Source organism: Papio anubis, chromosome 9, assembly GCF_008728515.1.
Source record: "Papio anubis isolate 15944 chromosome 9, Panubis1.0, whole genome shotgun sequence".
Classification (NCBI taxonomy): domain Eukaryota; kingdom Metazoa; phylum Chordata; class Mammalia; order Primates; family Cercopithecidae; genus Papio; species Papio anubis.
In genome coordinates, this window is record NC_044984.1 from 93,592,961 (window position 1) to 93,617,920 (window position 24,960).

The 24,960-nt window shown below is 37.3% G+C and overlaps 1 protein-coding gene across 1 annotated transcript in view; it reads right to left on the reverse strand.

The window, feature by feature from the left end:
* Positions 1-24,960, reverse strand: part of ANKS1B (ankyrin repeat and sterile alpha motif domain containing 1B) — a 1,249,898-nt gene that overhangs the window by 485,029 nt on the left and 739,909 nt on the right. Inside the window, exons 12-13 of the mRNA XM_031650180.1 lie at positions 20,840-21,429; positions 18,904-18,976 (exon numbers count right to left, since the gene is read on the reverse strand). Coding sequence (XP_031506040.1) covers positions 18,904-18,976; positions 20,840-21,429 — 663 coding nt within the window. The remainder of the gene's footprint in view (positions 1-18,903; positions 18,977-20,839; positions 21,430-24,960) is intronic.

Sequence of the window (24,960 nt, forward strand, 5' to 3'; positions counted from 1 at the left end):
CTTCCCTCATATATCAGACTCCAGATTCTTCGGCTTTTGAACTCTTGGACTTACACCAGTGATTTGCCAGGGGCTCTCGGGCCTTTGGCCACAGACTGAAGGCTGCACTGTCGGTTTCCGTACTTTTGAGGTTTTGGGACTTGGACTGGCTTCCTTGCTTCTCAGCTTGCAGATGGCATATTGTGGGACTTCACCTTGTGATCATGTGAGTCAATACTCCTTAATAAACTCCCCATCCATCCTATTAGTTCTGTCCCTCTAGAGAACCCTAATACATGGATTACTTTATTTGTTCTCCTTTATACATTTTTCTCTTTTATATTATCTAGTTCATACCTTTTAGTACTGTTTCAATGGATTTTTATTTCACTGTAATTATATCTTTTTTAGTAAGCCTCCTCAAACCTGTTTTGAAGATAGGCAGGGGATAAACATACAGAGTCCACTCTAAGGAACATGAGCACTTAGTCCATTGAAAGAACGAATAATAGTATACCAGGTGCAAATGATCTATTTAATCTCTTGAGTAGCTTCCAGAGAAGAAATTTCTGCTGTAAGTGCACAGGGTAATAGAGTTCTGTTTTCTTTCTTGTATTCTTATAATAAAAGTTTGACATCACCATCACAACCATTTCACGTGTCAGTAACAGTAGGTGATAGGTATTTGGTATTATATATTTGCTTGTGTTAAAATGAGCCCTAGTGTTTCACTTATGTTTTATGATTGTGCACATTTGGTGTGATCCAAAGAAATAATAGTGGAATTTTCTATGGAAATTCTTGTTTGATACAGAATTGTATCAGAAGTTGATACAACAATCAATGTGTATATTGTCTAGGGTATATACTTTATATACATAATTATATCACATCTACAGTTCTGATTATCATAGGAATATAATACACACGTCACACGAACAAACATGTATTCATTTTTCCTAAATGATGGCTTCAGCAGAGAAAACCAGTGAGTATCATCTTTGAGAGATAAAACTGTGGAAATGTCGTTTGTATGTTTGATACTAAAAGGGAAAGGGTGATTGGTGAGAAGTTAGAAGGTGAACCAAAGGAGGCCTAAGAACTTACTGTCAATAAAACAAATCCAGACTTAGGCACAGTGAGACGTAAAAAAACCTACAACAACCTGGAGAATGTTCCTCCCTTACGATTTTCAAGCATCTCAAAAATCAGTCTAAAAGGTTTTTCTTTTATAGGGAGGGCTAAACAGAAGTAGCAGAAACTTAGAGGTAAAATTGTGTGACAGGGCGGGGCTGAGCAGACATCATGATGAGGATGGTATAACAAGAAATGTTGCTGTGTTCAGCTAATTTGGAATGAACTGTTAAGGTGGGGTGATATAACTAGTGATTTTGTTCCCTAGTGTGTTGTTCAATTTCACATTGAATTGTAATCCTCAGTGTTGGAGGTGGGGCTTGGTGGGAGGTTACTGGATCATGGGAGTGGATTTCTCATGAATGGTTTACCATCATTCCCTTGGTGCTATTCTCATGACAGTGAGTGAGTTCTCGTAAAATCTAGTTGTTTAAAAGTGTTTGGCACCTCCCCCCTTTCTCGCTTGCTCCTGCCATATGAAGGAGCATATGAAGTGCCTGCTCCCCCTTTGACACCCTCTACCATGATTGTAAGTTTTCTGAGGCTTCCCTAGAAGGTGAGCAGATGCGAGGAACATGCTTCCTGTAAAGCCTCCAGAACTGTGAGCCAATTAAACCTCTTTTCTTTACAAATCACCCAGTCTCAGGTATTTCTTTATAGTAAGGCAAGAACAGCCTAACACAATGGGATGTTTACATTTTAGTGTTTGCTCAGGTTTGGGGAAAGGAGCCTGTGGGGAGGAGAGATGCCTGATTAAATCTTGGTCAAGCCAAGTCAGTGGGCAAGAAATGGGCAATTGTGAACATTTGGCCAGGATCTGCAACCTCATGAAAAGTATATACTATCAAAAGGCTAACTACTTTTTTGTCACATAAATTCTTATAAAAAGCTTAGTGGAGCCAAGAAGCAGGTTAAGTATAATAGGAGAAACTCTTCATTTCTTCCCATTTGTATCACTAACATGCATATGATTGCAGCTAGTCATGTAAGTCTACAAATCAGTGTAAGGTTTATTCAGAGAGTTGAGATGCTTAGGTGAAAGTCACTTTTGCTTATAAAGAACTTATCTATCTTACAGACACATATCACTTACATTATGTATTTGTTATATTAATATATTTAAAAAACATTGTAAAACGATGATCTGGCAACATTCCTAGAAGAACCTGGTTGAAATATACATACTTGAGATTTATTGGTCATTTGTCTTTACAAAATTGAGATGTGAAAAGCTTTAAAGGAGGACATTCTGCCAAAGCATAACTCATAAAACAAAATATAAAAGTATGAGTCATGGAATTATAGAGCTGGAAAAGATCTAGCCCTACTGTTTCATTTTCAAATGAGGAAACTGAGGCTTACTGTAAGGGGTTGTTTTTTAAAGTCATATAGTAAGTTGGTGCAGACGTAGGAGTAGCAATCAGATCTCTGAGCTCTTTTCCTCTTTGAGAGTGAAGTTCACAAACGCAATTTTGTTTCATAAGTTGTTTACTTTACTAAAATAAAGGTAAGTAAGGTAAAGCTATGATTTATTGTTAAATGAGAAGAATGAGTGTCAGAGAAATGTATATGGCATGATTTCATGTTCTTAAAATACAAATAATGTCTATCTATGTATGTATGTATCTATATTGATTTATTTATCTTCTATCTGTATGTGATTGAATGAAATTGGAGAAAAGAGTGGAAGCACATACACCACACTAACACTGAACACTTACAAGAAGGGTAAAAAAAAGGAGTAAGAAAAATGGAAGCAAAATAGAATTTGTTCAAATGGTATGTGAAAGTGAAGATTACAAAAATTTTATCCATAAAATTATTAATATGTAAAAATTGAATGTGCACATAGACGGAGACTAGAAAATCACTAGGATATACATACAATAAGAACATAAACAAAAGAAAATATTATTTTGACAAGAGGTCATTAAAAATAAAAATAAAAACAAGTCCAATGACTCCCCTTTCTGAAACCACTGAAACACAGCTATTTTGACTCAAAACTGATAAAAAGATGTAATCATATATTCAGAAACAGTATTCACTTAGGAAATTTTACCTAATTTTCAGTATTGATACCTATAAAATTTTATGCTTCACAAATAAATGTATATATGTACATACATGTGTCCATATAAATATTTTATTTGCTTACCATTATATTTGTTTACTAAATTTGGATATACTTCTTTGTTTATTAAATAATTTAGACAATGAAAATAAAATTAACGTATACTCACTGTTACAAGTTTAGAAAATTTAGAAAAAGAGAGAGCAGAAAATAAAAATCACTAATAATCTTACCCAGAGATATCCACTGTTAAACTTTTTGCATATGTCCCTTCAGATTTTTTTGCATGTATGTGTATTCAAAAATGGGATAATATTTTACTTTATTATCTGCTTTTTTCATTTAGTAACATATTATGGCTATATTTCTATGGTAATACATATAGATACAAAGTCATTTTAAATTAGGTGTCTAACATTTTATCATCAGGAATTACTGTAATTTATTGAACATCTTTATATGTGCAGTTTTTGCTCTTGTTCAATTGCTTCCTTAGGATATATTCCTATACGTGATATTTAATTATAAAATATTTAATTTCTGAACCCCCTGGAAGTTTACACTTGAGTATCAAACACACTAGTAGATGACAATTCTTTTGCTATTAGAACAGAAGACCATAGAATCAACCAATAACAGATACAAAGTTTTTTTCATGGGTAAGTGACCTACATTGTCCACTTAATTCTTCATTATATTTTGGGAAAATAAATTTGTATCTAAAAACCATCTTTATGATGATCTATGACTTACAAAAATCTACTATTTATCTTTCAAATTCCCTCTCATTACTTTTACTTCTTCTCTTGCCGGTATGAGGTCACTAATGGTAGATTTTATAAAACGCACTAACAATTATATGGAAGTCATACAATTAGTATTTTTAAAGTGTCTACAAAGAAGACTTTTGCAACTGTTTTATGGCTTTGTTGTGAATATGCAAGGGGTATATTCTATCAAATAAGTATCATTCCTATCCTCAAGACACTTACATGTACTGGAAATAAGAAATCATTATCCATTGTTTGGAAAAATTTTTCTTTTAAGAAAATAATAGATGGAAAAGAAAAGAGAAGTCCAAGGAAAAAAAAAGTCATCTATTAAGATCTGCTATGTACCAAGAATGTAGTTAACTACTTCCTCATTAATTAAAGCCTCCCAATAATATTGAAGAAAGTAGGTATTATTTATTATAGTTGTTTTCCATATGAAGAAGTGAAATTCAGACTGATGAAATGATTTGCACAAGGTGATACTACCAATAATTGATATAGTGAGTATTCAAACCTAGGTGACATACTTTTGACTCAACACAATAAGTTTTCAACAATTTGAGCGTCTCAGTGATAGAATGTATTATCTTTGGAAGCAGTGAGCTTATTATCATGGGAAGTATGCTAGCAGATGTTAGTTGATCATATATCAGAGACATGAAAAATATTCCACTACTAATGGATGATTTCACTTGCTCATCTCTCTAGGCTTCTTCTAGAGGGCTAGATATTTTGTTGAATTGAAAAAAATGTACCATTTTTAAACCATGGATATGTCATAAGCAAATATTAGACCACAGAATAATACTCAACTATTTTACACTTAAGGGAAACCAAATATCACATATGAACATTATCTCTAATTTTAGAATACTAGAGAATCTCAGCGGTATTTGAAAGATCAAAATTTATATTATGCATGTTATTTTTGCTTTTAAACACTAGTTAGAATGTACGGTGCTAAATACATTTTAGCGTCTGTGGTGCTAAGAACACAATCGTTTGATTAAACACGATCTCTTGATAAAGATTAGTTAGCACATGCTAGCCTAACAATTACTGAAATTCACATTTTTACACGGGTATCCTATTATTAAGTGATTCCTTAGATTTAATCAATCTGAAAAAAAGTCAGTCAAATGTTATAGAAAATAATAATAAAAATAAATCCTCTCTTGATTTAGATAAAATAGTGTGCTTGTGTGCTAACGTATTCTACTACCCACCTTCCCCAGTTGCTTCTATTAAAAATAGTACTGTAAAAAGAAATAAAAATCAAAAATATAATATGCCTGTTGCAAAGCATTTCAGAGAAGCTTTTATGTGAAATTTAACAGTTCATGGAACAAAGAATATGACTGGAGGCAAGGAAAATTCTGCCTCTGAAAATAAGTGAAACTTAGGTCATCATTAGAGCTTGTGCATTCACTTTTGGGACATAGGATATGTTCAGGGCTGTGACTCATTTACATACATGACTATGGGGCCTGTATTTTGGGAGGGCTGTGGGGTGTTGGCTGAAGCCTTCCATGCTGGTAGTTAGGCTTTGCTAAGAGGAAGGTTGATTCTCTACTTACACCCCCTCAGATGGCTCTCTTTAGTGCATGTCTGTATGATTTGACCTAAAGGAAAGAAGAAATTGGTTACCTTCTGTTATTCTATGTCAGCAGTATATTTTATTGAAAGGAGTATGGACTTCAAGAAAAGAAAAATGAGGGTTTGAAGCAGCTGAGAAGTCAACAAGCTACTTATTTTTTCTGAGCTTTTCTTCATCTATAAAATGGGCATAATAATACTTCACTGAGTTGTTTTGAGAATTGAATACAAAAAATGTTGACAGTAGTAAATTGCACATCATCTGATACACAGTTCAGAATGGAGTACAATTTAGCATCCTTTTTTTTTTTAGTTCTCTAATAAGGAGATTAAAAATACATTAAAAAAAAATGTTTCCCTAGAGTTTGGCAGGTGATATTCCCACTTAGGAGAATAGCTATCAGATGCACTGGTGACAAAGTAGCTCCTGATGCCGACCCAGAGCTACGCGAGCAAACATGAGGGGCTTGGAAGCAACCCAGACATTAGGCAGGAGCAGTTTCCAGGGCTGTGAAGATGTTTGCTCTCCTCTACTCAGAAAGAGGTCCTTTTAGGAGAAAGGGACACAGGAGCTCTCCCTGTTCCTGCAGACCCAGAGAAAGAGGATCTTGGATCAGGAAACCAGAGAACATTTACTCTGCCTTAGTGAATTCCTAAAGTCCTAGAAACTCTCTATGGGTGGGTCTCTACTGCTATGAGGGACTCTGACCTGGCCCTCAGATCCCAGGAGGAAGAGAAACAAAAGCTTAGAAAGCAGGGCTGTAGGATGAGTGTTAGCCACTGATTTCAGAGCTATGTATTTTCCAGCAAATGGTCTAAGAACTATGCTTTATCTATCCAATATAGACAATGTACTCTATAATAAAATTCCTTATGAATTAATTTTAATAGCTGTCATTTATAATTAAAATCTAGATGGCATTTATATATTGACAAATGAATACAAGTTAATCTTAAGTATAAGAAGAAAATGACAGCCTTATAAAATACATTTTAACTACATATTTTTTTTATGAATGCACTTGAAACTAATCTAATACAGTCCATATATCTTGCAGTCTGTTCAATGTAACACACGATTATTAAAACTGATTTAGAAATAGGAGGGTGTTTATAAGATTCTCTGTCACCATTGTATTGTGAAGCCTGAGCACTTGATTACTCTGCATGTTTGCTGTTGTGTAATGACAAGCACATCCCGTGGAGCTAATTACTGCCTCCACTTTACTTAAGTGATCCTCCATCCCATCAAGAAGATCTTCAACCTGATTCTTCGAAAAATGTGAGAATTTGAAGTAGTTCCAATGAAGGTGGTAAATTTCCTAACTTGAAAGCACTTTCTTATGATTACAATGATAATGGTTAAAGAAACAAAACTTCAAAAACGATTCCACATGAAAGCAACTTAGAATATGAGTAATTATACCTTAACTACAATCCTCAGTGATCAAAAAGATAAACAAGGTTTGCCAAGCATCTTTCTGTGGGGCATGCACTCTAATAGAGAAGCCATGCATACTCTGATAAAAAGGCAAGAAAATTATATTTTTGAATTGCTGGCTATGTTTCAGGCTATAAAGTTGAGCATTCCCAACCTGCAAATCCGAAATCCGAAAAGCTCCCAAATCTGAATTTTTTGAACACCCACATGACACCACAAGTAGAAAATTTTGACTGTATTTTGACAGGTCACAGTCAAAATACAGTCAAAATTTTGTTTATGCACAAAATTATTTAAAAATATTGTATAAAATTACATTCATGTTTTGTATAGAAGGTGTATATAAATAACAAATGAATTCCATGTTTAGATTTGGGTCCCAACTCTAATATATTTCATTATATATATGCAAACATTCCAAATCCAAAAAAATCTGAAATCTGAAACACTTCTGGTTACAAGCATTTCAGATAAGGGATACCTACACTGTAGCAGTACAGTGTATAATTTAATCTTGCTACGGTCTTATAGGGTGGTTATTAAAAATCTGAGTTTCTAGGTGAGGAAGTTGACATCAGAGAGGTCAGAAATTGCAAAGCTGGGATTTGAGACCAGGTTCATCTAACTTCAAAACCTGTTATCTGAAAGGATTCTAAAAATGCAAACCTGAGAGTGTGTGATGATGTAGAATATATTATCACATCACATATCCAGCTTTGCTGAAGAACAGGGTGTTCTACACAATATGAGGCATTGAATATAATTGAATCCTACGCCAATACTGATTTGTTTGGCATTTGAGTCTGATTTCAAGTGGGAAAATAGATGTGTTGTTTGTAAAACTTATGAATTAATAAGTTCTGAGAATCAAAAGGACTGACCTCAAACAAATTCATGAAATTATATTTACTCTTATTTCTGTCTTAGTCCTGGAGAGTTGACATTGTTGGGTAAGTTTCAAACTACTATATAATTGCTGAGAAAATTGGGGTGGGAGGAAAAAGAGGAAAGTGATTTCTATTAGTAAAACTAGTTGAAGACCCATAGAGACTGCTCAAACTTCGAGTGGGTTCATATTTATAGGAATAAAGATGAGAGACCTCCAAATCTTTTCCTGATCCAATAAATATTTTGTTTATAAAATATCTGCCATTAGAAATGTGGAGGGGCAGGGAGAGCAAACAAAAATGCTGAGACAAAATGGGCAAGAGCATACAAAACGTAATGCTGACCTTTGATCTCCATTGCTTAAGATTTTATTCTCCCAATTGTCTTATGAGGTTTTAAGCAACAAACATAAATGTTCAGAAAACTACACAGCTCTGTTAAAGCCAGGCATAGCACTTGACTCAGTAGCCTTCCAAAGCAAAATTTTGCAGAAAGACAACATATACTATGTAAAACGGTGTTTTCTCTTGCTTATTTTAAATTTACCTCCCTTTAATTTCATTGCCTCTCCCTTCCCAATTGTCAAGCAAAAGCAGTATGATCAGATTTCATCAAAATAACTTAGAACACTTAAATCAATGTGTATTAGACTTTTCTTCTTTCTTTGCCCTAGAATTTTATGCTCTCTTTTAGTAACTACTCTTCTCTGGTACCAACTGACTGGTGCGTTTGTTACGACCTGTATTCCAACTGACACACCACAACAATTCCAGGGAATACAGTGAATTTAACATTAAGATTGTAAGATTAGCTGACATTCTAAGATTCTTAAAGGAAGGGGTTATGTGTATTTATCCTGGTATGACCACAGCGGCAAACATAATGTCTGCATCACAATGGGACAACGTGAGAGCTAAAATTTAATATATATCTACATATGTTAGACTTTTATGTACATGCCATCGCATGTCTCTATAATCATTCTCTATTAGTGTTCTCACTTCTGTCAATGGGGAAACTGAGTAAGTTGCTTAAGATCAAGCAGCTGGTAAATAACAGAGCCAAGATTTGAATTCATGTCTGTCTGACTTTTTTTTTTTACCATGTGATTTGCCAACCACACTCAGTACCCAAAATATTATTTGTGGAGTGCCATTTTCATAGGGTTGTTTATCACACCTTTAATTAAACCTATCCTTGAGAGGGAAAAAAATGCAACTCAGCAAAACTGTAATTCACAACTAGCCTAATGGCCAAGTGGAATGCTACATGCTATGGTCAATCACTTAGCAAATAAGTAGTGTGTGATGAAGAGGTAAAAATTGAGGCACACACAGAGCCAGCTCTGTTAATAATAATGCTTCTTTGGGGACTGAGTCTCCACTTTCATTTTAACTATCATTGTAGAAAAATGATAAATAAATGCAGTAGGTGGGATGGCAATATGATAGGTAGAAAGAGAATTAAGAAAAAATAATTTGTGAATTTGTTTACCACTAAAATACACTTAAAAGGCAGCTTTGTCCCAGTGGCACTTTTAACATTTGCTTTTACTTTTAATAATCATGTTTACCATATTTTTATGGTTCAATGGCACTATATGCTTGAAGAATTTAGAACATTAATGTCCAATGTTACCTAAGTCTAGCTGTGGACTTCATGCATGAAATACCATTCCAGCAGAGAAGCACTCCGTGCTTGAACATCCTCAGTATTGAGGAACTTACTATCACACTGGGCAGCCACTCTATCTTTAAATAAAGATAGAATTAGTAAAATTAATAAGAAAAGAAATTCTTACTTTCACATTAATCAAATATCTGTATTCTTACAATTTCCCTGAAATTATTCTGTAAGCAGGCCTGAAAGAATTACGTGGCAACATATGTTGCTAGGCTGGTTCCTTGGGTTTTGGCAAAGTCCTCAGTGTTTGTCAGCATTTCTATGTGAGAGAACTGGCTACATAGTCTATCTTGGAGCTAATATCATACTTGTGTCACTAAACATATGTATGGAATTTTGAGAAATGTTTCTTAATTTTTCAGTTTTAAAATCTAATGCAAACCTGTATTCAGAAAAAAAGTATTGTTTGACCTTTTTAAAAATTATCGCTTAATTAACATGGGGCCTAGCCGAGTTAGAATAAAATAACTTCTCACTTGTTCCAACATAAGATAAACAAGCAAGGTGTTCCTACTAAGGTCTCACTTAGACCCGCATATTCTTTTTAGTGATTGCAAAGTTACTTCTTAGCCACTCAGGCCAATCCACCATAAAACAATCGTTCTCCAACTTTCCTGGTCTTAAGAGTCACTTGGGGTGCTTGTTTAAAAGGCATATTTGTTGAGCTCTGCCTCCAGAAATACTGATTTAGTAGCATGGAGCCGAGGAATCTTCATTTTTCACCAGTGCTGGAAGTGAATCTGATGCAAGTGATTTGTAGACCACATTTTGAGAAAAATTCCCTAATGTTAGCAGTTGTAATGATGCAGGTAGTTCATTCGGTTTTGTTTCAATACAAAACTGCAAGGGTAGCCGGGCGCGGTGGCTCACGCCTGTAATCCCAGCACTTTGGGAGGCCGAGGCGGGTGGATCACAAGGTCAGGAGATCGAGACCACGGTGAAACCCCGTCTCTACTAAAAATACAAAAAAAAATTAGCCGGGCGCGGTTGTGGGCACCTGTAGTCCCAGCTACTCGGGAGGCTGAGGCAGGAGAATGGCGTGAACCCGGGAGGCGGAGCTTGCAGTGAGCCGAGATTGCGCCACTGCACTCCAGCCTGGGCGACAGAGCGAGACTCCGTCTCAACAACAACAACAAAAAAAACTGCAAGGGTAATACTATTGGGTTTTCTAGATATAGGATCATGCCATCTGCAAACAGAGATAGTTTGACTTCCTCTCTTCCTATTTGGATGCTGTATTCGTCCGTTTTTCACACTGCTGTAAAGATACTACCTGAGACTGGGTTATTTATAAAGAAAAGAGGTTTAATTGACTCACAGTTCCACATGGCTGAGGAGGCCTCAGGAAACTTACAATCATGGTGGAAGGCAAAGGGGAAGCAAGGCACATCTTACATGGCAGCAGGAGAGAGAGACAGTAAAGGGGGAAGTGCTACACTTTAAGACCATCAGGTCTCGTGAGAACTCACCCACAATCACGAGAACAGCATGCGGGGAACCACCCCCATGATCCAATCACCTCCCATTAGGTCTCTCCCTTGACATGTCAGGATTACAATTCAAGATGAGATTTGGGTGGGAACACAGCCAAACCATAGCAGATGCCCTTTATTTCTTTCTCTTGCCTGATTGCACCGGCCAGAACTTCTGATACTATGTTGAATATGAGTAGGGAAGGCATGCTTGTCTTGTGTTGATTTTCAAGGAGAATGCTTCCAGCTTTGCCCATTAAAAAGAATGAGATTATATCCTTTGCAAGGACATGGATGGAGCTGGAGACCATTATTCTTAGCAAACTAACACAGGAACAGGAAACCAAATTCTACTTATAAGTGGGAGCTAAATTACGAGAACACATGGACACACAGAGGGGAACAACACACACTGGGGCTTTTTGGAGGATGGAGGGTGGAAGGAGGGAGAGAGTCAGGAAAAATAATGGGTACTAGGCTTCATGCCTACGTGATGAAATAATTTGGACAACAAACCTCCATGAGACAAGTTTACCTATATAGCAAACATACTTGTATCTCTGAACATAAAATAAAAGTCAAAAAAAAAAAAAAAAAAAAGAAAATTGCAAGGATGGTAAGATTTGGGGCCTTTCATAACTTTTCAAATATGTCAACTGAGAATATCAAAATGAATCACCAGGCTTTTTTGTTTGGGGTGTGTGCCTGTGTGTTTATCACAAAATTCACATACTTTTCAACTGTGCCTGCCTTACACTAAGATAGTCATTATATGCAGCTGTATAGGCCCAGCTATATAGGCCCAGCTATATACATATATAGGTATATGTATGTGTGTGTGTGTGGCGGGGGGCTCCACACACGTTTGGTGTCAATACTGAAGTAATGCAAATATCTCTGTATCTGCTACAAAACTCAAACAAGAAAAATGAATAGATCTGGATCTGATACGGCCTTCCTCTTCTGCTCTGAACTTTAGTTGTAGGGAAGAAAATAGTACTTAGTAAGAGTAATACATCAAATAGTGATTGGAAAACCAACTATTTGTGAAATAGTCTGATAAGTATTATGGGATACACAGAGATGATTAACACACAGTTCTTGCCAAATTGGAGCCTACAACTTAGCTGAAGTTGTTAATCACTTTGGTCAGGTGAATGTTTCACTGAATAAGAAATATTAGTGTATTAAGTCATCAGATTCTTTAATGCTTTGAAGTGCTTCATACTGAATTCTACATAAGGTAGAAACTTCATATGTGTGTGTGTGTGTGTGCGCGTGTGTGTCTATATATATATTTGAAGACAGGGTCTTACTACCTTGCCAAGGCTGGTCTCAAACACCTACGCTCTAGCAATCCTCTAGCCTCAGCCTCCTGAGTAGCTGGGACTACAGGCACAAGCCTGGTGTATAGAAAAACTTCACTGGCATCCAAGATGGCTGAATAGGAAGAGCTCCGGTCTGCAGCCCCAGTGAGATTGATGCAGAAGATGGGTGATTTCTGCATTTCCAATTGAGGTACCTGGTTCATCTCATTGAGACTGGTTGTACAGTAGGTGCAGCCCACAGAGGGCAAGCTCAAGCAGGGCAGGGCATTGCCTAACCCAGGACGCACAAGGGATTGGGGGATTTCCCTTTCCTAGCCAAGGGAAGATGCGACAGATTGTACCTGGAGAAATGGTACACTCCTGACCAAATACTGCACTTTTCCCATGGTCTTTAGCAACTGGCAGACCAGGAGATAACCTTCCGTGCCTGGCTTGGTGGGTCCCACACCCATGGAGGCTTGCTCACTTTGCTAGCGCAGCAGTCTGAGATCAACCTGCAATGCTGCAGCTTGACGCAGGGAGGGGCGTCCATCATTGCTGAGACTTGAGTAGCTCACAGTGTAAACAAAGTGGCTGGGAAGCTCCAACTTGGTGGAGCTCACCGCAGCTCAGCCTCTCTAGATTCCACCTCTGGAGGAAGGCCATAGCAGAAAAAAAGGCAGCAGACAGCTTCTGCAGACTCAAAAGTCCCTGTCTGACAGCGCTGAAGAGAGCAGTGGTTCTCTCAGCACAGCGTTCGTGCTCTGAGAACAGACAGACTTCCTCCTCAAGCAGGTCCCTGACCTCTGCGTAGCCTGACTGGGAGACACCTCCCAGTAGCGGTCAACAGACACCTCAAACAGGTGGTTGCCCCTCTGGGACAAAGCTTCCAGAGGAAGGATCAGGCAGCAATATTTGCTGTTCTGCAGCCTCCGCTAGTGATACCCAGGTAAACAGGGTCTGGAGTGGGCCTCCAGCAAACTCCAACAGACCTGCAGCTGAGGGGCTTGACTATTAGAAGGAAAACTAACAAACAGAAAGCAATAGCATCTACACCAACAAAAAGGACACCAACACCAAAACCCCATCTGTATCAGTCACCAACATCAAAGACCAAAGGTTGATAAAACCACAAAAATGGGGAGAAACCAGAGCAGAAAAGTGGAAACTTCCAAAAACCAGAATTCCTCCTCTCCTCCAAAGGATCATGGCTCCTCGCCAGCAAGGGAACAAAACTGGACAGAGAATGAGTGTGATGAGGTCGGTAATAACGAACTCCTCTGAGCTAAATGAGCATGTTCTAACCCATCTCAAGGAAGCTAAAAACCTTGAAAAAAAGATTAGATGAATGGCTAACTAGAATAAACGGTATAGAGAAGACCTTAAATAACCTGATGCAGCTGAAAACCAAAGCATGAGAACTTCGTGATGCATGCACAAGCATCAATCGCAGATTTGAGCAAGTGGAAAAAAGGATATCAGTGATTGAAGATCAAATTAATGAAATAAAGCAAGAAGACAAGATTAGAGAAAAAAGAGTGAAAATAAGTGAACAAAGCCTCCAAAAAATATGGGACTATGTGAAAAGACAAAACATGTTTCATTGGTGTACTGGAAAGTGATGGGGAAAATGGAACCAAGTTAGAAAACACTCTTCAGGATATTATCCAGGAGAACCTCCCTAACCTAGCAAGGCAGGCCAACATTCAAATTCAGGAAATACAGAGAACACCACGAAGATATTCCTTGAGAAGAGCAACCCCAAGACACATAATCATCAGATTCACCAAAGTTGAAATGAAGGAAAAAATGTTAAGGGCAGCCAGAGAGAAAGGTCAGGTTACCCACAAAGGGAAGCCCATTAGACTAAGCAGATCTCTTGGCAGAAACACTACAAACAAGAAGAGAGTGGGGGCCAATATTCAACATTTTTAAAAAAAGAATTTTCAACCCAGAATCTCATATCCAGCCAAACTATGCTTCAGAAATGAAGGAGAAATAAAATCCTTTACAGACAAGCAAATGTTGAGAGATTTTGTCACCACCAGGCCTGCCTTACAAGAGCTTGTGAAGGAAGCACTAACCATGGAAAGGAACAACTGGTACCAGCCACTGCAAAAACATGCCAAATTGTAAAGACCATCAATGCTATGAAGAAACTGCACAATTAATGAGCAAAATAACCAGCTAATATCATAATGACAGGATCAAATTCAAAGATAACAATATTAACCTTAAATGTAAATGGGCTAAATGCCCCTATTAAAAGACACAGACTGGCAAATTGGATAAAGAGCCAAGACCCATCGGTGTGCTGTATTCAGGAGACCCATCTCACATGCAAAGATGCACATAAGGCTCAAAATAAAGGGATGGAGGAAGATCTACCAAACAAATGGAAAGCCAAAAAAAAGCAGGGTTGCAATCCTAGTCTCTGATAAAACAGACTTTAAACCAACAAAGATCAAAAGAGACAAGGCCATTACATAATGGTAAAGGGATCAATTCAACAAGAAGAGCTATATGTATATATGTGTATATATATATGTTATATATATATAACATAATATATATGCACCCAATACAGGAGCACCCAGATTCATAAAGCAAGTCCTTAGAGACCTACAAAGAGACTTAGACTCCCACACAACAATAATGATAGAGTTTAACACCCCACTGTCAACATTAGACAGATCAACGAGACAGAAAGTTAACAAGGATATGCAGGACTTGAACTTAGCTCTGGACCAAGCGGACATAATAGACATCTACAGAACTTTCCACCCCAAATCAACTGAGTAGACTTTCTTCTCAGCACCACATTGCACTCATTCTAAAATTGACCACATAATTGGAAGCAAAACACTCCTCAGCAAATGTAAAAGAACAGAAATCATAACAAACTGCCTCTCAGACCACAGTGCAATCAAATTAGAACTCAGGAGTAAGAAATTAACTCAAAACTGCACAACTACATGGAAACTGAACAATCTGCTCCTGACTGACTACTGAGTAAATAACGAAATGAAGGCAGAAATAAAGATGTTCTTTGAAACCAATGAGAACAAAGACACAATGTACCAGAATCTCTGGGATACATTTAAAACAGTGTGTAGAGGGAAACTTAAAGCACTAAATGCCCACAAGAGAAAGGAGGAAAGATCTAAAATCGACACCCTAACATTACAACTAAAAAAACTAGAGAAGCAAGAGCAAACAAATTCAAAAGCTAGCAGAAGACAAGAAATAACTAAGATCAGAGCAGAATTGAAGGCGATAGAGACACAAAAAACCCTTCAAAAAAATCAATGAAGCCAAGAGCTGTTTTTTTTGAAAAGATCAATAAAATAGACTGCTAGCAAGACTAACAAAGAAGAAAAGAGAGAAGAATGAAATAGATGCAATAAAAAATGACAAAGGGGATATCACCAGCAATCCCACAGAAATACAAACTACTATCAGAGAATACTATAAACACCTCTATGCCAATAAACCAGAAAATCTAGAAGAAATGGATAATGTTCCTGGACACATACACACTCTGAAGACTAAACCAGGTAGAAGTTGAATCTCTGAATAGAGCAATAACAGGTCCTGAAATTGAGGCAATAATAGACTGCCAAGTAAAAAAAGTCCAGGACCAGACAGATTCACGGTCGAGTTCTACCAGAGGTACAAAGAGGAACTGGTACCATTCCTTCAGAAACTTTTCCAATTGATAGAAAAAGAGGGAATCTTCTCTAACTCATTTTATGAGGCCAGCATCCTCCTGATACCAAAGCCTGGAAGAGACACAACAAAAGAGAATTTTATGCCAATATCCCTGATGAACACTGATGCAAAAATCCTCAATAAAATACTAGCAAATTGAATCCAGCAGCACATCAAAAAGCTTATCCAGTTGGCTTCCTCCCTGGGATGCAAGGTTGGTTCAACATATGCAAATCAATAAATGTAATCCATAACATAAACAGAACCAACAACAAAAATCACATGATTATCTCAGTAGATGCAGAAAAGGCCTTTGACAAAATTCAACAGCCCTTCATGCTAAAAACTTTCAATAAACTAGGTATTGATGAAATGTATCTCAAAATAATAAGAGCTATTTAGGACAAACCCACAGCCAATATCATACTGAATGGGCAAAAACTGGAAGAATTCCCTTTGAAAACTGGTACAAGACAGGGATGTCCTCTCTCACCACTCCTATTCAACATAGTGTTGGAAGTTCTGGCTAGGGCAGTCAGGCAAGAGAATGAAATAAAGGGTATTCAATCAGGAAGAGAGGAAGTCAAATTGTCTCTGTTTGCAGATGATATGATTGTATATTTAGAAAACCCCATCATCTCAGCCCCAAATCTCCTTAAGCTAATAAACAACTTCAACAAAGTCTTGGGATACAAAATCAATGTGAAAAAACCACTAGCATTCCTATACACCAATATTAGACAAACAGAGAGCCAAATCATGAGTGAACTCCCATTCACAATTACTACAAAGAGAATAAAATACCTAGGAATCCAATTTACTAGGGATGTGAAGGACCTCTTTAACCAGAACTACAAACCATTGCTCAATGAAATAAAGAGGACACAAACAAATGGAAGAACATTCTATGCTCATGGATAGGAAGAATCAATATCATGAAAATTGCCACACCGCCCAAGATAATTTATAGATTTAATGCTATTCCCACCAAGTTACTGCTGACTTTCTTCACAGAATTGGAAAAAACTACTTTAAAATTCATATGGAACCAAAAAAGAGCCTGCATAGCCAAGACAATCCTAAGCAAAAAGAACAAACCTGGAGGCATCACGTTACCTGACTTCAAATTATACTACAAGGCTACTTAACCAAAACAGCATGGTACTGGTACCAAAACAGAGATATAGACCAATGGAACAGAACAGAGGCCTCAGAAATAACACCACACATCTACAACCATCTGATCTTTGACAAATCTGACAAAAACAAGCAATGGGGAAAGGATTCCCTATATAATAAATGGTGCTGGGAAAACTGGTTAGCCATATGTAGAAAGCTGAAACTGGATCCCTTCCTTACACCATATACAAAAATTAACTCAAGATGGATTAATGACTCAAATGTAAGACCTAACACCATAGAAACCCTAGAAGAAAACCTAGGCAATACCATTCAGGACATAGGCATGGGCAAAGACTTCATGACTAAAACACCAAAAGCAATGGCAACAAAAGCCAGAATAGACACATAGGATCTAATTAAACTAAAGAGATTCCACACAACAAAAGAAACTATCAACAGAGTGAAGAGGCAACCTACAGAATGGGTGAAAATCTTTGCAATCTACCCATCAGACAAAAGGCCAATATCCAAAATCTACAAAGAACTTAAACAAATTTACAAGAAAAAAACAAATAATCCCATCAAAAAGTGGGCAAAGGTTATGAACAGACACTTCTCAAAAGATGACACTTATGTAGCCAACAGATATATGAAAAAATGCTCATCATCACTGGTCATCAGAGAAATGTAAATCAAAACCACAATGAGATACCATATCATGCCAGTTAGAATGACAATCATTAAAAAGTTAAGAAACAACAGATACTGGAGAGGATGTGGAGAAATAGGAACACTTTTACACTATTGGTGGGAGCGTAAATTAGCTCAACCATTGTGGAAGACAGTGTATGGCGATTCCTCAAGGATCTAGAACTAGAAATACCATGTGACCCAGAGATCCCATTACTGGATATATACCTAAAGGATTATAAATAATGCTACAATAAAGACACATGCACACGTATGTTTATAGTGGCACTATGCACAATAGGAAAGACTTGGAACCAACCAAATGTCCATCCATGATAGACTGGATTAAGAAAATGTGGCACATATACACCATGGAATACTATGCAGCCATAGAAAAGGATGAGTTAATGTCCTTTGCAGGGACATGGATGAAGCAGGAAACCATCAATCTCAGCAAACTGTCACAAGGACAGAAAACCAAACACCACCTGTTCTCACTCATAAGTGAACAATGAGAACACACGGACATAGGGCAGGGAACGTCACATGCAAGGTCCTGTTGGGGGGTGGGGGGCTGGGTGAGGGATAGCATTAGGAGAAATACCTAATGTAAATGATGAGTTGACGGGTGCAGCAAACCAACATGGCACATGTATACCTATGTAACAAATCAGAGCGTTGTGCACATGTACTCTAGAACTTAAAGTATAATAATAATAAAAAAGACTTACAACCAACAGAGAGTTTGAAGTATATTTAAATTAAAAGTATTATTAAAAAATTCTAAAAACAAAGGAAAAACTTCACTGGCATTGTAAAATAGCACATGGGTAAAAAACCCCTCTCAATTTGCTAAGTCAATATTCTTATAACTGATGTTGCTTATATGTCATTGTTAGACCTAAGAGTGGAAGGAAATAATTTGTAGTTATTGTTATAATGAAAAAACTGCAATTATCTAAAGATTCCTACCATTTTCTCACTACTCTTTAAGCACATTTATTCATTATAATGTAAAGGAAGGTATCCTTACTTGTGGTCTCACCATTTATTTCTTTAAGTTCATTGTTGATTCCAACATCTATGGAACTCATTATTTTGTCAATCTGTAAGAAACAAAAACCATTTAAATGGATTGTTACATTCACTTTTAACATTGCATTTGAAAATAACTTTCAAATGAAGGGAGCAAATAGTTGTGATGTTATTACCACAGTGTTCCCCAGTTAAGAGATGGATAGAGAAAGATTTAAAGGGAAGCAAACATCTTTGGAATTGTTTTATTACAATGCAAAGTATGTTCCCTTCCTTAAACTTTCAAAATTAGCTTGCCTTTTCTTTGTGTTTCTTGAAATAAACTTTGTACTTGGATAGATTGGTCATTTAGGAACTGTGTACTCTTCAAACTCAGAAGGGCTGTAGATAAATTCATGTGACAAAGTCTTTCCTCTCTGGCATCCTTCTTCTGCCTAAGAACATGCGTCCCATCTAACTGGTAAAGGAGCGGGTTTCAGGGTGTGGAAAGCATGGCCACAGGAGCAAAGTTTTTTGTTTTTTGTTTTGACGGAATCTCACTGTGTTGCCTAGGCTACAGTGCAGTGGCACCATCTCAGCTCACTGCAACCTCTGCCTCCCAGGTCCAAGTGAGTCTTGTGCCTCAGCCTCCCAAGTAGCTGCGATTACAGGTGTGTGCCACTACACCTGGGTAATTTTTGTGTTTTTAGTAGAGACGGGGTTTTGCCATGTTAACCAGGATGTTTTTGAACTGCTGGCCTCAAGTGATCTACCTGCCTCGGCGTCCTAAAGTGCTGGGATTATAGGCATGAGCCACCATGCCTGGCCTGGAGCTAAGTTCTAACCAAATGGTTTGACCAGCCACAAGCTGATTAGTGGCATCCAATCACCAGCATCTAGGCACGAAAACAACTTAATTATAAGATCTAAGCTAAATGTTAATTAATCTTGCCTCTACAAAAGGATTTCAGATGTTATTCACTAAATTAATAAATAAAAGAAATGGCTATACTTGAAAAAATTACCGTCTACAAGTATGAAATTTAAAGGAAGATATGACTGTCTAAGCTATAGCAATTTGGGGCTTAATGCCTCTCTTGATGCTAGCAACCTGAATAAGACAGCAGGTTTCAAAAAGGACAATGGACATTACTTAAATGTCCCAGTTTATTCACCCTGAAACAGATGCAGAGATATTAAGCAATTTTCTCAAACAGCTCAATTCAGAATATCACTATCAGATCATATCCATTTCTAGTTCTCCAAATACTATAATGATCCATTGTGCTTCTAAACCTAATCTAACTGGTACAGTCTTTTCAGAGACAATATGTGATGTGTTAGAATGAAATACCAAGAGAGACTGTATGAAATTAAAGACTTTGTCTTTAAGTAGAACTTAAATTGGTGATATTTGAACCTCAAGCATTTTTTTCTTTATTTCCCTGATAGCTGCAAAAGGGAAATATCAAATGATGTGTGTTTATTGTGTGGTGGTTGGAGAAGAGCTGGGACACTTTATTTACCAGGAAGATTCTAAGGAGCTCTTCTGAAAATATAAGATACTTTAAAGAAGGGAGACAAGCTAACAAAGAGTATGGCAAGTAGCAAAACAACACAGAGAAAAATACCAAGCTTTTTCTCTATTTGTCAGCTGCAGTGCTTGGTAGGACAAGATGTGAATATTCTCTTGTACCTCATAGCTAGTTATTACTTCTGCTTGATATCAATTTCTATGGAAACAATAGATTAACCTACATGTGTGGAACTGTGTTTGTTTTTATACTTGCTGTGAAATTACCATGCATTACCCACAGAACCATTTCATTCCAGTTGGAGCTGTGTGCATTTTTTTTGTTTGCTTTTGAAAGACCTAAAAAGCTGAAAATCCTTCCCCCAAACCTCCCTCGACTCCAAAGCCTTATAGGATGAACAGCAAGAAGAACAAAGCTTACTTCTTCCCATTCCGATGTGAAGGATGGTGTTCTTTCAGAATTCCCTTTAGAACTGTGTTCAGCAGTGGAAGATTCACTCCAGTTAACTCTTGATGTTTTCTCATTGGAAGGATAGGCAATGAGATCAGAATCAGATTTAGAGACATTTTTTGACAAATGCATGTCGATCAAGGCTTTAGGCAATGACCTTATTCTCCCCAGAGTACAGGCTCTCTCCACAAATCCCCCTGTATTCATAACCCACTGGTCCCCATTCCGAGATCCACTCCTGGTTGATCTTGTGCCAACAATGGTATGGTTTTCAAGTTGGTTGCTTTTTTTGTGAAAAATTGTTCTACTGACCACTTTGGGTTTAATTTTCTTTACCAAAGGTTCTGAGTTATTTTCTATTGGAGACTGCTTGAAAGGCAAAGGACTGTTTGCCAAACTGACTTCATCTTGTCCTTTTTCACATTGTTCTCTTTTCCCATAGAGGTGAAATGGATTTTCAGGGGACTCACAGGCTGGAGAGGATCCATGGAGCAGGCCTGCAAATTGCTCAGGATCATATTCTTTTGGGGGATCATTGTCATCCTGTTGGGAGAGGTCATCTGCAAAAGGAAGGAAGGGATATTAGGGTTTATAAAGGGTTCTGAAAGTCACGATATAATAGCAGTGCCCTTATGAACATGTGGGCATCCAGACATTTGATTTACTGCTACATAGCAATACCTTCACTTTTGAAATACCCATGACCTCACAGTGCCATGTATAGAATGAATGTATGAGTGTGTGTGCGTGTGTGTGCATGTGTGTGTGAATCATTCTTTCCGATATACCTTAGAGTTCATTTCAAAAGTATGAATTGTGTATTAATTGAGTGACTTCATTCTCTTCTCCCTTGAACCCAGGGTATATGTTTTATAGTCAATGAACAAAATTGAATTTTCTTAAAGTAGAACACATACATCTAAACTCTCACAGTAAATGAATCATCATGCAGTAGGACATTAGGCAGGTAAGTCAAGGTCATATATAATGACAACCCTCTGCTCTCCTCCCAGCAAATAAATTCAAAAATGAAATTTTGAAAAAAGGTATTATTAAAAGTAATTTAAGTTTACTAATCCTGATCATATTACCTTAAATATAAATTAAAAACAATTCTATGCAGATTACATAATTTACACAAAAAAATTTGTTCAGACTTGATATAGGCAAACAATGCAATCCATAATATCAGAAAAAGAGAGACTCCGATACAAGAAACTAACTTTGAGCTATGAGCATAAAGGTAGCTTTTTCTTTCTTCTCTGAAATAGCATTAGCTATTTTCTAATTTCTTCAGACCTTTGAAGATATAATGCAGAAAAGAAACTGATGATGAATGATAATTTTTATTCCTTTGGATTTTTTTTTTCTAAGATAAAACATACATTTTCTCTGAGATTTAAAATACACTATGCTTTTTGCAATTTAATTTGTCTTTTAAAGACATACTGTGTAAAAACCTGGCCAAAGAATTTAGCAAAGAAAGTAAGTGTACTTTTTTTCAGTGTTCATTTTAATTCAGATCAATAGCTAAATGTTGCCAAGATCAAAATTTAAATTACCTGATAAGCCCATAACTCACTGTTGCAAAGAACTAAAGTATAGCAAATGTGGTACATAATGACAACAAATCCAAAGTTGATTTGCTGATTCATACTTTCAATAAGCTAGTTATAAACCCCAAACACTAACATTTTTATAAATTAACAAGTAACATTTAATGGGTAAGTGCTATTTACTAGGCACTGAATGAGGAATTATATTTATATCATCTCACTTGACACCCATAACAATCCTATAAAGTGATTATTAATAATAATTACAATTTTGTGATGGAAAGACATGGCCAAAATATCAAATTATCATATTTTTAAGAAATTGGCAACCATAATAAATCTCGTTAGACATTGGCTCAGAAGATGCTACAGACACATCTGCTCTTTAGAGTGAAGATTGGCCCCAGGCCTCTATACTGCTGTCTGCCTGGGAACTGGTAAAAGCAGGTATATTCCTAGCTATGTATCTCTAGACTTCACCCTGGTTCCTGCTTGATTTTTCCAAAGAGAAGATGTTTGCCTGCCCAGCTATCATACCAGCATCCTGAGATTGAAGAAAGAAGAGTGACAGGAAGAGATCCAAGAAACATGAGTCTACAAAAGCAACAATCTGCACCCATCTACTACTATTATACTCAACTGTCTTCTCACAAAAACAAAACAAAATAAAACCTCATCCCTTTCTAAAATAGCCACACTGTCTTGATAACTCCCTATTTTGTTTTCCTTTCACAACAGAGACCATTCTAGGGGTAGAATAGTGAGTGAATAGGGGGATAAGGCAGCTTTGAATTCTCTCTAAAGACTAGAGTTTATCACTGAGTATGTGCATTTTTAAGAAGTCAAAATTAACACTTAGACAACTTAAGACACTATTTCTCCACCTAGTAAGTGATTAAGCTGAGATTCAAATTAAGGTCTATCACATTCTGACATCCATTGGACTTGCAAATATATTGCTATTAAAGATAAGCTTTTAAAAAATCTAGGGTTAGTTTATCCGTAGGACAGGCAAGTAGGCTCTTTGTAAAGAGAGACATGCTTCTCCTGTTCATGATTATATATCTGGAATTTGGGGAAAGTGGACTAAAAACATCAGAGCTTTTTCTTTGTTTTGCTTTGTTTTCTTCTTGGAGATAAGCTAATACTAAGAAGAAAACAAGACCTGGCATCTTGTTGCAATGCATTTTTTTTCCCTAGGCTACCTGGATCTCACATAGTACTTTACAACATAAGCAGGTTGGTATGGGTGACAATAATGGTGATTAAGGTGGCAGGAAGGAGGAATTCTGAAATAAGGAAGTTTTAGAATTTCATTTTGAAAGTTGCTGAAGAAGGATAAAGGTCTCAATTTGAAAGGCAAATCGAGCCGGGCACAGTGGCTCACGCCTGTAATCCCAGCACTTTGGGAGGCCGAGGCCGGTGGATCACGAGGTCAGGAAATCGAGACCATCCTGGCTAACACGGTGAAACCCCTTCTCTACTAAAAATACAAAAAAACCCCAAAAAAACAAAAAAACAAAAAACAAAAATAAAGTCAGCCGGGTGTGGTGTCAGGTGCCTGTAGTCCCAGCTGAGGCTGAGGCAGAAGAATGGCACGAACTCGGGAGGCGGAGCTTGTGGTGAGCCGAGATCTCGCCACTGCACTTCAGCAGTCGAAAAGAGCTTGCCTATTGTGGGAAAAAGGTTCTGTAAATCTCAACAAAAGAATTTCTGACGATGTTCATTATCTAGAAAAATGAGAATTTTAGGGGCGTAATATTATTTAAAGTTTTCTGCAAATATTATTATTGGGTTACCATCCCCTCTGTAGTTTAACCACAATGACTATAATTACCACCCACAATGCTTTACACTGTCCAAGTCCTCTAGTCACAAGCAGTCACTTCTCAAAGTAAAAGATAATTTCGTTGTTAGCTTATAAAGCTTAGTTTTCTGAATAGCAGTTCTTAGCATTGTGATGGTAACATTTCTGCCAAGAGTGGTGAAAAGACAAACATTACTTGCTTTTTCCAGTGGCCAAATTCTAAAGATTATTCAAGTCAAAGAAAATGAGAAGTTGATATGAAGCCTCCTGGAAAGCCTGTGTCATGGATTGATTGCAGTTATGGCCCCAGTCTGCTCACAGCTCCCTGCAGACACAGCCCTCCCCTTATCCAGCCCTCCCACGCTGACTCCCTCACAGCGTGGCCATGTGCCTTGAACTGCTCAATCAGACTGCAGCAAATGTGATACAAGCAGAGACCTGAAAAGCATGTGTGCATTAGACTTGTTCCCTTGTTGCTCTTGGAACCCTGACACCATGTGAACAAGCCAGGCTGGCCTGCTGGATGATGAGGTGACACATTATCCAGCTGTTTCAAAATGTAGGTTTTATTATTTTTCAGGTATGTTGAAACCAACAGATCAGGAGACAATTGCCATTGAAAGACAGACGCTATACTCATTGATCCGAGAGGCATGCCACGTTGTAGGGGCCACACAGGGAAATACCAGGGTCCATCAGGAAGAGGCTGACAAAGTGAGGGGAGATTG